This window comes from Mauremys reevesii, linkage group 1, assembly GCF_016161935.1.
Source record: "Mauremys reevesii isolate NIE-2019 linkage group 1, ASM1616193v1, whole genome shotgun sequence".
Taxonomy (NCBI): domain Eukaryota; kingdom Metazoa; phylum Chordata; order Testudines; family Geoemydidae; genus Mauremys; species Mauremys reevesii.
This window is the reverse complement of record NC_052623.1, coordinates 307,363,185-307,379,468: the sequence shown is the minus strand read 5'-3', so window position 1 is coordinate 307,379,468 and position 16,284 is coordinate 307,363,185. Positions and strand designations below refer to the sequence as shown.

The 16,284-nt window shown below is 43.5% G+C and overlaps 1 protein-coding gene across 1 annotated transcript in view; it reads left to right on the top strand.

Annotated features, from left to right (window-relative positions):
• CNTN1 (contactin 1) overlaps positions 1 to 16,284 on the top strand; it is a 443,616-nt gene that overhangs the window by 358,105 nt on the left and 69,227 nt on the right. Inside the window, exons 20-22 of the mRNA XM_039506174.1 lie at positions 1,284 to 1,433; positions 10,528 to 10,598; positions 15,758 to 15,992. Of these exons, the coding sequence (XP_039362108.1) occupies positions 1,284 to 1,433; positions 10,528 to 10,598; positions 15,758 to 15,992 (456 nt within the window). The remainder of the gene's footprint in view (positions 1 to 1,283; positions 1,434 to 10,527; positions 10,599 to 15,757; positions 15,993 to 16,284) is intronic.

Here is a 16,284-nt window from a genome sequence, read left to right as displayed (position 1 = left end):
TTTTGACTCATCTTACATGTGCTTAATTTTATACATTCCTTTCTGGATGACTAATAATGTGTGAAGTTGAGTACATAAGCCTTTCCAGGATCATGGCCTTATTCTTTAGAAAATATTTAATGCCAAAATACATTTCATCAGAAAATCTGCTTTTCTTAAACCCTTCTAAATTCTGGCAGTTAATGAGCCAATCACATGCAGAGAGTCTGCCCAACAAGTAAGTAGTGCAGATTCTCAACCATGAAAATATTTCTTTCCCACTCAGCACATTTAATTTTTGAATAATTTATTCTGGGTAATATTGCCATATGGTCTACAGAATTAACATTTCATTCCTTTTGTTATGCCTAATCACACTCCTTTAATCAAATGGAACATCTACAATCTTTTCCTTGAGAATTAGTGCACCACAAATTGATCTTCTGACTGTCAAATATTGTAGAATTTTAATAGTTCAATTATTACTTTTCATCTAAGTTATGCTTTGATACCACAGTGATAGATGCTTTAGAAATATACCCAGTTTTATTGACCCCTAAATCCCATTATCAGTGGGAGTGCAAGCATTGCAGGACCAGGCCTATTCTAGAACGTATAGTAGTATTTGTTGTATATTATTTTAACAATAAATATTAGTATATTTGTCTTACCCTGCCATTCCCCTTCCCACCACACACATCCACCAGTTCACCCACAGACTCATTCAACATTGACTCCCCTCCCAGCTAGGGACCTTTCAAATCCCTCAGCTTCCTCCAAACCAAGGCGCTAACTTCTAATCATATTGTATGTTCCATTCCTGGATATTTGACGGATCTTTCTATCTATGCCTGGCTAACTCATAGATGGCACTTAGTCAACTTTGTATTTAACTTTCATAACTATGAGTGAAATTCAAGGATTATGAGCTTCAAAAGCATCATATTGTTACATGAAATGTAGTTGCGTTCCAGCTTTCTCAGTGCATTTTTCTATAGGAGAAATATCCAGATGTCACAAGGTTCAGTGTGCAATTATTGAGGCTACCTCCACCACTCCTCCACTTGCAATTGCAATTTGTGATCTTGTAAAAGTTTATCCCAGCTAATCTCATAGATTTCAATTTCTCATTCTCTGCCAGAACTCCTTGTATAAAAGAGAGATCCTGTTTTATAATGTAGTATTCGTCTAGCTGGCTGATTACAAACAGGGTGTGGGGGGGTAAACTACAGAAACTGTAACCAGATTATTCTTTCAGCTCACTGCAAAATGCTCTTTTCTAAGCAGTCTCTTGTTTCATTTAGATCCCCCAAACATTGAAGGAAATATGGAGACCGCAAAGGTGATTGATTTAATCCCGTGGATGGAGTATGAATTCCGGATAACAGCAATGAATACTTTGGGGACAGGAGAACCTAGTATGCCATCACAAAGAATTAGAACAGAAGGAGCTGGTATGTAGCCACAAATTGTCGCGATATCTTAAAATGCTTAAATGTTCTTTTTTATTTTTCTACATTTTCATTAATTTTGGTAGAGGCAGAGTACAAAAATCCAAATAGAATGGTATAACTAGTTGTAACTAACTGTAGCGAATGATTATCAGATATCACTTGCATCTGAAGAAGTGGGTATTCACCCACGAAAGCTCATGCTGCAGAACGTCTGTTAGTCTATAAGGTGCCACAGGATTCTTTGTTGCTTTTACAGATATCCTAGTGTGCTAACCGCAAAGTAGTCAACAAAATGAGCTGTCTTGACACCAAATGATAAATTTACACTGTCTTTGGTGACTGCTGTTTTTTACTAGCTCACTACCATGGCTAGCCATGATCCCAAAGACTGGAGAAGATTTTATGGTCTTTCATTTGCATCAGACTAACACATCTCTTGCATTGGGAGCTTAGACCATTTAATGGTATCTGTGTGTTTTAAAGACACACTTCCTACAATGAGTTTATCCACAGACACATGTCCAGTTACTGAGCTCATCTCATCACGTCCTCTAGAGAACTGGCTTCAATGCACAAGACCATTTCCCACCTGTTCAGGTTGCCCCTACAATCTGGCTTGGCCTTGTATTCCTGTTGGCTCTTTCAGTGCTCTCAGACTGGTCTCTTCCTGTTGTCTCCAGTGATGGACCCTCTGAAACTGGTGTGACTACTTGTTCCAGCAGCACTACTTATAAACCAAACCAGCCCTCCTGTCTGAGCTGCCGGCCCAAGGTTTTATGCCCCCACCCCTGGGTCAGCCTAATATCAGTTACAGAAAGAAGGGTAGGATTTCAGACTACTGGAATATAGACTTTCAACCCACAGCCAACATGAATCACTGGGCCCCATTGGTCTGATTACCCAGTACTTCTTGGTCCAGTAATAAATGCAGAAATAGAGAATGAGAGGCTAAAAGTCATTCCCAGTTGTTACTGGTGGCTAGAGGGAAATTCTTGACAAGGAAGGAGGCCCTATTGCAGTACTTTAGTTGTTGTCCAGTAGTAGTGAGAGATTACCTGAACAGACTTGTGTTATAGCTCTGACACTTGTATTCTAGGTTGTTCTCCAAGAAACATAGACATCATATAGAATGACGTACTCTTTTATTCATGTAGAAAAAAATAAATTAACAAAGAAGAGAAAAATAGCATGAAATTGCATTCATTGGGGATGTTTTCTTCTCCCGCCTTTCAGAGATCCTCTACAGTATGTTTTAAATTAATTGTTTTTGTGCAGGAAGAATATATACTTTTTTTTTAAATCAGCAAATGTTCATTTGTTTCTTAGCTTGCTGTATTCTAACCATAAGACATGCCAGCATGTGTGTTGTACTGGATAATGCCACTTCCCTATGATTGAAGGTTTGGTCTTGTGCCTTCTAATGCTGTGTCAAAGGCATGACATTATCCAACACAGCACATGCCCCAGTCTGTCTAATTGCTTAATGTTAAGATTTCAGAGCACAGTTAAGCATATCCTGTAGGCTGGGACAGGTACATCATTAAAAAAAATTCTCTCAAATGAAGAATTAGATGCTGAATATATCATTCAAGATAACATAGTCTGTTTTGACTGTCTGAAGGAGATAACAGCAGTGCTTTTAGAGGTAATGCATCACTGCAAAAAGGTCTATATCCAACCAGACTTACATGTCACTTTATCCACCTTAACAAACACTAGCTCCAGTTTGCAGCCCTGTTCTTTATTAATTTTAGAAGGCTGCTGTCCCATTACTCGGGCTTGAAATATCTATTTGGTAAATAGATTAAATGTTTGTTCACTGCAAATTTTGCTAAGAATAATAAAAAACATAATCACCTTTAGTCTTTTAAAAATTAGATTGTTAAGGATTAAGGAAGCATTGATTCGTCAGGTTAATGGAGACAGGAAAGAAAAATCCACAGCACTGTAAAACCAAAGTGAAAGGAAGTTACTTCCAATAAACTTGGCTATTAGCATCATATGTTTCCTTACTCCACAGCTGCATTTGGGCAAGAGCCTAGGGGTCTACAAAAGAAATATGCACTTGCATCATGGAGTGCTGGCATACCATTAGTATTTTTCTGCTGTTTTGAAGGGAGGGTGGAAACAACTCTCACATGTAGAGGGATTGGGATACTTTACATATATTAATAGCCTTTTGCTGGGTTCATGAAACTTATTTCAGTCTCCTCCCCAACTTAAAGAATGACATGCCCTCCCCTTTTGCATCAGGTCTTTAATATCTTTGGAAGATTTAGTTGGTTGTCTTGCTGCCCATGCAGAATGGAGGACAACTAGGAGCAGCATTTCTGCCTGTGGCAGGTTATGACTGGCACTTTTGGTGAATCTAAACAGATTGTTAATTCAGGCATTTATAGAAGTTTTATGGCATCAATCTTGCATGCTTCTTAGGCCTGGTCTACACTAGGACTTTAATTTGAATTTAGCAGCGTTGATTCGAATTAACCGTGCACCCGTCCACACCAGGAAGCCATTTAATTCGACATAGAGGGCTCTTTAGTTCGAATTCTGTACTCCTCCCCGACGAGGGGAGTAGTGCTAAAGTCGACATGGCTATGTCGAATTAGGCTAGGTGTGGATGCAAATCGAACTTAGTAGCTCCGGGAGCTATCCCACAGTGCACCACTCTGTTGACGCTCTGGACAGCAGTCCGAGCTTCGATGTTCTGACCAGCCACACAGGAAAAGCCCCGGGAAAATTTGAATTCCTTTTCCTGTCTGGACAGTTTGAATCTCATTTCGTGGTTGGACATCGGGGCGAGCTCAGTAGCACCGGCAGCGATGCAGAGCTCTCCAGCAGAGGAGTTCATGTAATCTCTGAATAGAAAGAGGGCCCCAGCATAGACTGACCGGGAAGTCTTGGATCAGATCGGTGTGTGGGGCGATGAGTCTGTGCTTTCGGAGCTGCGCTCCAAAAAACGGAATACAAAGACCTACGAGAAGGTCTCCAAAGCCATGAGAGACAGAGGATACAGGCGGGATGCAACGCAGCGCCGCGGGAAAATCAAGGACCCCAGACAAGGCTACCAAAAAATCAAAGCGGCAAACGGACGCTACGGAGCCTGCCACCACTGCCCCACCAGTGACCATGGACTCTGACGATGGGACAGTGTTGACGGCCAGTTCCTCGGCAATGTTCGCGGATGGGGAAGATGAGGAAGGGTTTGTGGAGGACGAGGCAGGCGACAGCGCTTACAATGCTGGTTTCCCTGACAGCCAGGATCTCTTCATCACCGTCACGGAGATCCCCTACCAACCCTCCCCGGCCGTTAACCCGGACCCTGAATCAGGGGAAGGATCACTCGGTAAGTGCTTTAAACATGTAAACTTTTATTCTTAATATAACAGGAATCTGAAGTATGTGAAAAGGAGGTCTCTATATATATGGGGATAAAACAGAAATCCTCCTGGGAGATCTCCACGAAGCTCTCCTGGAGGTAATCGAAAAGCCTCCGCGGAGGTTCCTGGGGAGAGCTGCCTTATTGGGTGCTCCGTGGTAGCACACTTTTCCGCGCCAGGCTTTCATGAGGTACTCAGGGAGCATTGCCTCCCCGAGCACGGCTGCATTGGCCCCTGGTTTGTGCTGGCTTTCACGCAGCATGCACTCTCTATCTCCTTCAGTGACCCTCCTGAGGGCAATCTCGCTCGGCGACTCCTGCATCTAATTAGGAAAATTACCATAATGTTACGCCTGGTCCAAAGTATTTTAAAAATTCAAATTCGAATCTCCGGACAGACGACGTAGCAGAGAGTCAGCACGCTGCTGCGTGACAAGCGTAACGGGAAGCCAAAGAATCAAATGGACGCTCATGGAGGGAAGGAGGGACGGGGGGGACTGAGGACGCAAGCTATCCCACAGTTCCCGCTGTGTCCGAAAATCATTTGCATTCTTGGCTGAGTTCCAAATGCTTCTAGGGTCAAACACAGGGTCCACGGTGGTTCAGGGCATAGCTCGTCAATGTACAGCCACCTCCCACCCCCAGAAGGAAAAGGGAAAGAAATTGTCTCTTGACTCTTGTAAATGTCACCCTATGTGTACTTAATGCTGCTGGTAGACGCTATGCTGCGGCACGCTACGGTAGCATCCTCGCCCCCCCTCCCCCACCTCATGGGTGACTGACGGTGCAAAATGACTGGTACCCGTCCTCATCATCAGCCTTGCGGTAGATGGTGTAGTGCAATAGGACTGCTACCTGTCCTCATCATCAGCCCATAAGTAGACGGCCTGCTAACCGTCTTCATCATAGCAACAGGGGGCTGAGCTCCATCAGCCCCCGCCCTTCATGTGTAAAGAAAAGATTCTGTACTACCTGGACTATCATAGCAGCTGGAGGCTGCCTTACCCTCATTTCATTTCCCTAACAAGTCACTGTTTCTTGTTCCTGCATTCCTTATTACTTCAGCATACAAATGGGGGGACACTACAACGGTAGCCCAGGAAGGCTGGAGGAGGAGGGAAGCAACAGGTAGGGTTGTTGCAGGGGCACCCCCTGTGAATGGCACGGAGCTCGTCATTCCTGTGGGATCTGACACAGAGCGGCTGTGCTCTGTAGTTCTCTGATACACTAAAACCCTAGTACAGTTGCCCCATATTCTAGGTGGGACTGTTTCTATTTTTAGATACCATAAAGGAGGGATTGACTCGGGGAGTCATTCCCAGTTTTGTCTTTTGCGCCCCCGGCTGATCTCGGCCAGGGGCACCTATGACAGCAGCAGAAGGTGTAGTGCAATAGGACAGCTACCCGTCATCACCTTGCCAATTTACATTGGCGTGGTTGATGGTACAATATGGCTGATAACCATCTCTGCTGTCATGCAAAAGCAAATGAATGCTGCTGTGTAGCGCTGCTGAATCGCCTCTGTCCACGGCATCTAGTACACATACGGTGACAGTGACAAAAGGCAAAACAGGCTCCATGGTTGCCACGCTATGGCGTATGCCAGGGCAATCCAGGGAAAACGGGCTCGAAATGATTGTCTGGCATTGCCTTCCAGGAGGAAGGAATGACTGACTACATTTACCCAGAACCATCCGCGACAATGAAATTTGCACCATCAGGCACTGGGATATCAACCCAGAAGTGCAAGGGTCGGGGGACACTGCGATGGGGTAGAACAGGGGCAGAGTTTATGCTTTCCGGATTGCCTGCTGCAGGAGTGCGGACGAGATAGGTGCTGTGCATGGTATTGTTCACAGACACAGACTAGACTGTGTTCAGTGTTCGCAGAAATGTATCTTTGCAAGGAATTCACTCCCTCTTTCCCATCACACAGCTTTGACTGTCTCCAGACCTGCCACAGCATCCCCCTCACAGAGGCTGGCAAAGATTAGGCGGCGAAAGAGAAAGACACGGGACGAGATGATCGCTGAAGTTATGGGGTGCTCCCGAGCCGAGGCGGACCAGCAGAGCCAGTGGAGGGAGACCCTCTCTCTGTACCAGCGCTCACACAGCGAACGGGAGGAGAGGTGGCGTGAGGAAGACAAGCAGGCAACCCAAACGCTGCTTGGACTAATGAGGGAGCAAACGGACATGCTCCGGCGCCTTGTGGATGTTCTGCAGGACCGCAGCCAGGAGGACAGAGCCCCCCCGCAGTGTATCTGCAACCGCCCTCCCCCGCCACAAAGTCCCATACCTCCCGTCACCCAAAGTAACCAGAAGGAGTGGCGCCAGGGGCCGTGAAAACTGTCACTGCACCCCAGCAGAGTGCTTAAGTACCCAAAAGCTCTCATACCCTAATTTTTGAGAATTCCTTCCCTTCCTGACTCACCCTAGCCCCAATCCCAGTTTCATCCCCTGACTGTCTGATTAATTATTAAAAATACTTTGCTGTTAATTACTGTTTCCGTCATGCTTTTTTACACAACGCTGCGTTTGAAGGGGTGGGTGGGGAAGGGGGTAGGGTATTGCATAGGACAGTCACCTTTAGCAGGGTACAGAGACGGGGGCAGGATCAGCAGCAGGTCACACACACAGTGCAGTCAGTAGGCACCCTGGTCAGTATGGGAGGTGGTTTGCAGGTTCTGTGTGGGTGGGGGGGGGTACGTGCCTTTGTAGCGGGGGAAGGGGGTTACAGATCTCATGCAACGGTCCCTGTCCTGGACCACAGAGCCACGCAGCAGAGGAATCTGTATCCGTCCTCCCCCGCCACAAGGCCACATAGCCCCCGCACACAGAGTCCCAAAAAGGAGGGATGGCAGGCTCCGTTGAAACAACCAGTCCGGCACTGCAGACCGCTATGGGAGCAGGAGCCTGTCATTCCTCGAGTTTAGAGTTGGTCTTTACATCACCGCACACCCTACCCAGCACAGTCTGCGTCCCAGTTTCAACCCTTTAATGCAAAGTCATCAATAAAGAAACCTTTGTAAAGTTACAGTGGAACATGTATTTTATTTTTAAACATGTGTTGGAAGTGGGGGAAGCGGGGTGAACGGGGTATGTAACTGCAGATGCTGGTCAACAGTAACTTGGTAAAGAAACAGGGGCAGGTTCAGCTTCTCTGTAAAGAAACTGAACAGTCACAGGTCATGCTGCTCGCTGCTCGCTGGTACTTGAAGAGTTCCTTGTCGCTGTGCAAGGCGCCTGCATAGGGCTTCACGAGGCAGGGCATTAGCGGGTAGGCTGGGTCCCCGAGGATCACTATAGGCATCTGCACATCCCCAAGAGTTATTTTGTGGTCCGGGAAGAAACTACCTTCCTGCAGGCGTCTAAACAGAGCAGAGTTCCTGAAAACACACGCGTCATGAACTTTGCCTGGCCACCCGTCGTTGATGTTGGTAAAATGTCCCCCATGGTCCACCAGTGCTTGCAGCACCATTGAAAAGTAGCCCGATTTCTCAGCAGCTGACTGTGGAAGAGGTGGACGATAAAGTGCGAGGAGTTGACAACGGCCATAACTGCCACGGGCTCTGTGCTCGCAGTGCTGTGGTGCCCGTGCTGTCACTGAGCAGAAAAGTGCACGAACAGATTGCCCGCAGGCGCTTTCAGGGAGGGAGGGTGTGATTGATGGTTCAATGATGACAGTTACCCAAAACCACCCTCGACACTTTTTTCCCCCAGCAGGCATTGGGGGGAAATCCCAGAATTCCAATGGGCAGCGGGGAGTGCGGGAACTGTGGGATAGCTTCCCACAGTGCACCGCTTCCAAATTCGACGCTGGCCCCATTACTGTGGACTCACACAGTCGAATTAGTGTTTTTAGTGTGGATACACAAATTCGACTTCATAAGGTCGATTCCACAAATTCGACTTAAGTTGATTCGAAATAGTCTTGTAGTGTAGACATACCCTTAGAATACAAACTGAAGAGTGTAATGCACTAAGGTGTTAATGGATAGGATCCCCTGTACTGGAGAAAGTGTATTTCTTACCATGAGTTGGCACTTATTAGAGAGAACTGGTGCCATCCCCCATCTGAATTTCCTGCCAAGAATCTCAGGCTAATATGGGAGCAAGACACTATATGTGGCTTTTCAGTTCAATGTGTGTTGAATAGGACCCCTAAGGTATTAGGTATTTTCATTGCACAGCTTGGAACCAAAGCTAGAATATTTTGATTATCTGATTATAAAGAGCAGCTGCTCAATATGACACAGGATCAAACATTGCTACTAATCTGCTGTGCCATCTGAGTAATGGATAACACATTGCATAAGTTTAACTGTGGTATCTGACAATTGTCAGTGGCACAAACAGCTCTGAACCTTCACTCTTTCTTCCATGTGCATATGGCTTTCATTTTAATGGCTGCTTTTAACTGCATGCTTGTTGTACATGTAATTAAGATAAGTTTAAATTAAAATCTGTTTATTTTGTTTAGTACCACTTAAGTTACATAATGACTTCTTGGGATTTTCCTATTAGAAGACTAGCTATATATATTTTAGCTACTAGACACTAAAATTCAGTAAGAAGTCTCTGAAACCAATTAATATTGGGAAAATGAAGGCTGGGCACTTCTCCATTTACTTGAGTTGTCATGATAAATATATTGTCATCTCTTGCTCTGCATTTTGGGTGGCCATTTACACCTGTGCTAAGTGAGCACAAAGTGGGTGTCAGATGCTGCCAGTTTGATTTGGGCTGCTTGATCTTTCAAACTTACGGTCATCTCAATGCTAGTTTCTGAGTTTCATTTTCTTCCAATGAAATTATCATTTTTAGTTTGATAAGGACTACCAATTGCCTATCTTTCGGAAAGTGTTTTGTAGTCACCATGGCAGAGATGAGTTTCAAGGAACCTTCCTTACCAGATCCATGGGAGGAGGGAGCCTGCACACCTTAGGAACTACCTAACTTTTACCCCAACTATATTCAGTGGGAATTGAGGGCTGTCAGTGTCACACAAGTGAAAATAAAGAAGCAAATTATAATGGAAACAGTGGGAACTTCCTGTGCAGATTTCTAAATGAAGCATAAAAATGCAGTATATACAATCAGAAGTTTAATTTACTTTGAGTAATGGAGCCTTAAGTCCTGATCCTCCACCCATTCATATCAATGGTAGTTTGCCATTGACCTGAATGAGAACAGGTCTAAGGTCCCAGTCCTGTAGAGACTTACCCATGTGCTGAACTCTATGTATAGTGAATAGATCCATTGATGTCAGTGGGCTATTCAAAGAGTGTGTAAAATGAAGCATGTGTTTAAGTCTTTGTTGAATGGAGGCATAAGTCTCTAAAGACCACAGAGTGAGCAGAGATAAAAATAATAAAATGCTTTTTTCCTCAGATCTATGAAGGGCGTGTTCAGTTTCTGAATATCCAATTTAAAAAGTAAAGTGAACATGGATAAAATCAGGAAAGAGTTATTACCAGCCGTGCCTAGTTACCATAAGTGGAGAGAACTGGCACTTTTCCTGTGGCAAAAGCTATACGTTAGTCTTGGCAAGACCACAGACTCTCACAGCTATTACAGGCTATCATTACTGTAATTGTGTGGGCCATATGGGCTCATTGGTACTGCTAGTAAAAAGAAAAAAGTAATTAATGGCTCTTTATTGAATGAGAGCTCTGAAGTCTGAGAAAATGTTGCTTATCTTTTCTGTTATTACAGCTCCTAATGTGGCTCCTTCTGATGTTGGAGGAGGGGGTGGAAGTAACCGAGAGCTGACAATAACATGGATGGTGAGTATCAAAATGAAACTAAATTGATTATGTGCTGTGCTGGGTATGCAGCATCTGAACCTCTTCCCACTGAAGTCAGTGGAAGTTTTGCCATTGACTGCAGAGAGGGCAGGGTTGGGCCCACAGTAAGTAAGTTTACAGTCTTGTCTTTTGAAATATATAAGAAGGAAGGAAAAATGTGTGCTTTTAGATACACCTCTCCCCCGATATAATGCCAATTCAGATATAACGCGGTAAAGCAGCGCTCCGGGGGGGTGGGGCTGCGCGCTCCGGCAGATCAAATCAAGTTCAATATAATGTGGTTTCACCTATAACACAGTAAGATTTTTTTGGCTCCCAAGGACAGAGTTATATCGAAGTAGAGGTGTCGTTATTTATTCATCTTTATAAAATATAACTTTAGGCAACTATCTGATGCCCTGGGCACATATTGCATAGATTAAAACACAGAAGCAGAATCTATGATACTAGATTAATTTATAGAACTTCAAAAAGCAGCATTTGGATTTTACTTAAATTGTACTTTGGATCAAGTATTATTCTATTTTTGAAGCCCACAATCCAAACAGTAAGCAGGTTCACTTAAATGTTTTAACAGCTACATCGCTAGACTTTTCAGTTTTAATTCTTCTCACATCACACACCTACCTGCAACTGGAGTGGAATGCAGAGTTGGAGAATGACACTGATTGTTAGAAAAGCTTCAGAGTAAACAAAGCTTTTTGTAAATTACAGGCACAATAAGTGGTGGCTCCATGATATTCTATCTTTAGAAAGTCTACTGTAGAAATGTGTAGTATTACTGTTTTCCTTGTGGGGCTGGAGCAATTCTTTGGAAAATTCCACCCACTGGGGGGAAAAAAAGCCTTCTGGAAATGCCCGGTCAAAGAGAGAGAGAGCCAGAGAGAGAGAGAGAGAGAAGCAAAGGTTGAAAACAGGGACTGAAGAGAAGAAAGGCAAGAAAATGGGAAGAAGGAAAAAATGGAGCAGAAGAGGATAAGAAAGCAGGGGAGAGCAAGATCATATGTAAACTAAAGATGGATGGGATGGAAAGGAGAGCTGAGAAGCTACAGAGGATGAAGTATGGGAAAGAAAAAGAAGTTCCTTCCTTGATACATGGTAAAAGAAAGAGTTGTGGAAATTTATACTTGCCTCCAGCAATCAGAGGCCACAATATTATACTTTTAAAAAGTAACCGAAGTTATTTTGCTGTCGTTGGCCCCTCTACTCACTTGGAGAGTAGAAAATATATCCTTTGTTTCTTTAGGAATGGTTGATACATCAGATGTAGCTCAGACTGTATGTACCTCTACCACTAAGAATGCTTTCTCTTTGATTAATCAGTACATAAAGACTACTTAGGACTGAAAGCATCTACTTTATTGTCCTAGTAAGGATGCTCCTTTAAGAAAATACAGGTTTGTTTAAAAAAGTATGCATATTGTACCTGTGTGTGTGTGTGTGTATGTGGAATGCTGTATTTTAGAGTTACTGAACCCCTTGGGAGGAGTATGTCAACTGTGACAGTTGTAACCAACCACAAATTTGGGAGAAGGGTTTTTTTGCTTCAGGTCAAAATATTTTCAACTGTATCTGCTACAGTAGAAATGCATGGGCATGAACTGACTTGGAGACAAGAGCTTTATGTTTAAAAAAAGGAAACTTCAACATTCTGTAAAAAATAGGTTTTCAAGGTATCTTTCTCAATGCCAGTAAACAGTCATTTAGACAATATGCCACTCCTATTATTTTCATTTTGTTTTTAATTGTTCTTTGAATAAAGAGAATCAAATAAAAACACATGCAATGCACAGTTGAGCAAGACAGATTAGCTTTAAAATATTGACATACACACTGTTGTCTCCGAGAAAGATTAAGAATGATACACATTGCACTACATGTAAAGACCTGTATTCATGGCAGTCTTGGCATCAGGGAGACTTGTATAATTGTCAGCTATGACTAAATTAAAAAAAAAATTATAACCAGGAGGATAGTGACTAATGCAAGATCTGAAGTCTAAGATCATTTAGTTTTTTCTAATGGCCCCAAATAGATTTATATTCCAATTATTTTGCTTAGCTAATGTCAGTTTTTCCAGCAGTTCTGTAATGGGTAGTTCATTTAACCATTCAAAGTAAGTAGGCGGAGTTTCTGCTTCTCAGGAATATCCAACTTTCCACTAGCATAACTATCAAGGGTTTTTTTCTATTAAGGTTAGATTTACTATGCCCACCTGACACAGCACAGATTGACTCAGATAAGGGTATTTGTTCCCAAAAATGTACACTCATTTGCATATGCTATTCCAATAATTTCTTTCTTAATGGCATGAAAACAGAATACGAGACAGGTTATGTGGCTGCCAACACCTACAGCATTTTCTGATTCATAATCTCAGTTTGCATGAGATATTCAGGGATCCAGCCAGAGCTCTCTGAGATCTTCGTTTAAAGGAACTGCAGAGGTAGAGGAGTAGAAGTGGTCTTTTTGGCCATAGCCTTTCTCCATTTCTTTTCATGGATAGCATGGTTAATTCCCTTTCCCATTCTCCTTTGAGGACTATAATTGGAGGATATTACATGGCATTCAGCAATGTATAGTTATTTATTTCAACGTGACATTTATGCTGACTATCTGGCCCTTTTGGCTGACCGCAAAAGAGGAACTAGACATTATGATATCAGAGTGAGCATCTGTGTTTGAAGGTAAACACAAAAAACCCTAAAATTATGAAAGTAGAGAAGGTGGAAAAAGAGCTGTTGATTGACGCTTCAGGAGCAGAAGAAAATTTGTGTACTTGGGAAGTACACTTAGTGCCATCGGAGAGATCTGTAGAATCGAAAGGAAGAACCCAATGTGAAAAACGGTGGCAGGAGTACTGAGGGACCAGAGATTAAGCAACAAACTGAAAGGAAAAGTGTATGCTGCATGTGTTTGTCCCTGCCTGCTCTATGGTTTGGAAATGGTGGGTCTTACGAAGTTGGAAAAAAAGAAGATACAAGTAGTAGAAAATAATATACGGAGGAGAATGGCAGCAAGCAGATGGTAAACAGAGGGGGCATGGAAGAAATAAGGGGGATGATGAATTTGGGACTTCCAGTGATAGATAGGCTAGAGAGTGCATGTGTGAGGTGGGGTGGACATATAATAAGAATGGGAGAAGAATGAGTAGCGAAGAAAGTGGAAGCAAGCAAGAGGACAGCAAGAAAGAATGTGGAAGACTGAGAATACAAAGGAAATACTGTCAAGAGTAGTTTGAAGCGAAAAGGACTGGAACTCTCAGACCTACAAATCTGTGCTATGGACTGGAAGAAGTGGTGAAGAATCATGGGCAATTCCAACCCCAAGTACACAGGAAAAGGAGTCGAGAAGTGAAGTGATATATTACTAAAGTTCTTAAAATAACCTTCCTGTGGAGAATGCAGACTCACACTTTCTCTTTCCCATTTGGGGGAAGATGAAGGAATGAAGATCCCATCTGGTCCTGGTTTATTATATCTGAAATGCTACAAGAATGAAGATACAGTACATGCTAACAGCTAACAATGGTAACCCAAGATAGGGAATAAAAAAACGAAGAATGGCACTCTTTCCATGTTTCAGAATTAAAACAAATTTCAGAATCTCAAAATCCTCCATAAAATAGAATTTGTGTTTTCTTCCCATTCCATTTAAAACTATTTTTAATTCTAAAAAATGTGATCCAGAGTGTCCATTGAGTGGATGATATAGTAATGGACAGCAGTGTAAAACCTGAAGATAATATATTCCCACCTGTTACACTGCTGCAGGTCCACTACTCCTCACATAAGCCCTTGCATGGATGTTCTGTGCAGGAAAGACACTGTTGGGTTTGGAGGGCAAGAAAGGGTGGAGCAGGGGGCTACTCTCAAAGACATCAGCCTCTGCTCAGCCTTCAGGTTCACACAGAAATCAAAGAAATGGTAAATAAAGCTTGTAGCTCTATTAATCTGAGTCTGTTCCATGTCTGTTACTGAACAGCCACAGAAAGAACCCAGCCAATGGCAACAGGATCCTGTCTCTTTACATCTAGAATGATAGGAGTCTCTATTTGAGAATCCATGGATGGTGGCCTTGGATAAGTCTTCCAGAAGTGTTTCCCCTGATTCAGCCAGAAGCATCACTGATCAGTGACATGAGTAGAACCCTACAGGGCAGGACCGCCCAGAGTGGGGGGGCAAGTGGGCAATTTACCCTGGGCCCCGCAGGGGCCCCCACAAGAGTTTTTCGGGGGCCCTGGAGCGGGGTCCTTCACTTGCTCCGGGGGCCAGCTTCTTCCACTCTGGGTCTTTGGCAGTGGGGCGGACGGACCCCCCTACCGCCGAATTACCGCCGAAGCGGGGGCCCCCCGCCGAAGTGCCGAGTCTTCGGTGGTAATTCGGCAGCGGGTCCCAGAGCGGAAGGACCACCGGCCGCCGAATTACCGCCGAAGCCCCCTGCTGCCGAAGACCCCAGACCCCCTGAATCCTCTGGGCAGCCCTGCTACAGGGTGCCATAAAGATGATGGATGGTAGTCCATGTGGGTGTGAGGAATGTCTGAAGTCTTTAGAGAGTGAAGTTCTGGCAACACTGATGCTAAAGCAGTTGAATGGATAGCACATTACCTGCTCTGAGAATTTGCCATTACCCCTAAGTATGGGAAATAAATCATCATGAGGATATTTGTGATATAATGGGAAGTATGAATCCATTGCTAATTGTCTGTGTTTGGAGCCTGTGATACACATCTGTGAGTTACACACTCATTATCTCTGTCCCTCTCACACACACGCACACACAGAGTCTATGGTACATACTCATTGCCACTCGTCATTTCTTAAAAAGGTATATTTTGCTGGCTGCAGCTGAGTATAGTTTTAAAACAAAATCATCTTAGCCTTCTCTGGTTGGAGACAGCATGACATGCATTTCTGTACTACTGGATCAAAAGCAGAAGTTGAACTTGAAGCTTATTATTACCAGATGTAGGCAGTGACGGAGATGGCGTGCTTCTGAAGTGGATGGAAGCAAATCAGAGAATGTAATTTAAGTGCAATATTTTTGCAATTTATATGAGGATAAATATTTTTAAACTTCTAATTAGTGATCCACTGGTTAACCATAAAATGTTAATTCTTAGTCTTTTGTCTCTTCAGCCTTTGTCAAGAGAGTACCACTTTGGCAAGAATTTTGGTTACATAGTAGCCTTTAAAGCATTTGATGAAAAGGAATGGAGAAGAGTTACAGTTACCAATCCTGATATTGGCCGATATGTGCACAAAGATGACTCTCTGCCCCCCTCAACAAAGTTTCAAGTAAAAGTGAAAGCATTTAACAACAAAGGGGATGGACCATTCAGCGTTGCTGCCATCATTTATTCAGCACAAGATGGTGAGTAAAATTTACATATTAAAATCTACAATAAGGGCCTGATCCAGCACTAACCAAGTCAAGGGGACCAGGGTCAGGGCAAGTGAAATTAACTGCAGCAGGATTCAGCAGGATGTACCTTCAATGAGTAGGGTCATTCTTGGCCATCACTCCTGAAGTTCATACTCAGGCAAAACTCCCATGATAGTTTGTCTGAGAGTATGTCTACACTACAGCTGGTAGCATGCTTCTCAGTGCAGGTAGACTGACAGGTGCCAACTCTGTTTGTGCTAGCATGCTAAAAATAGCAGCG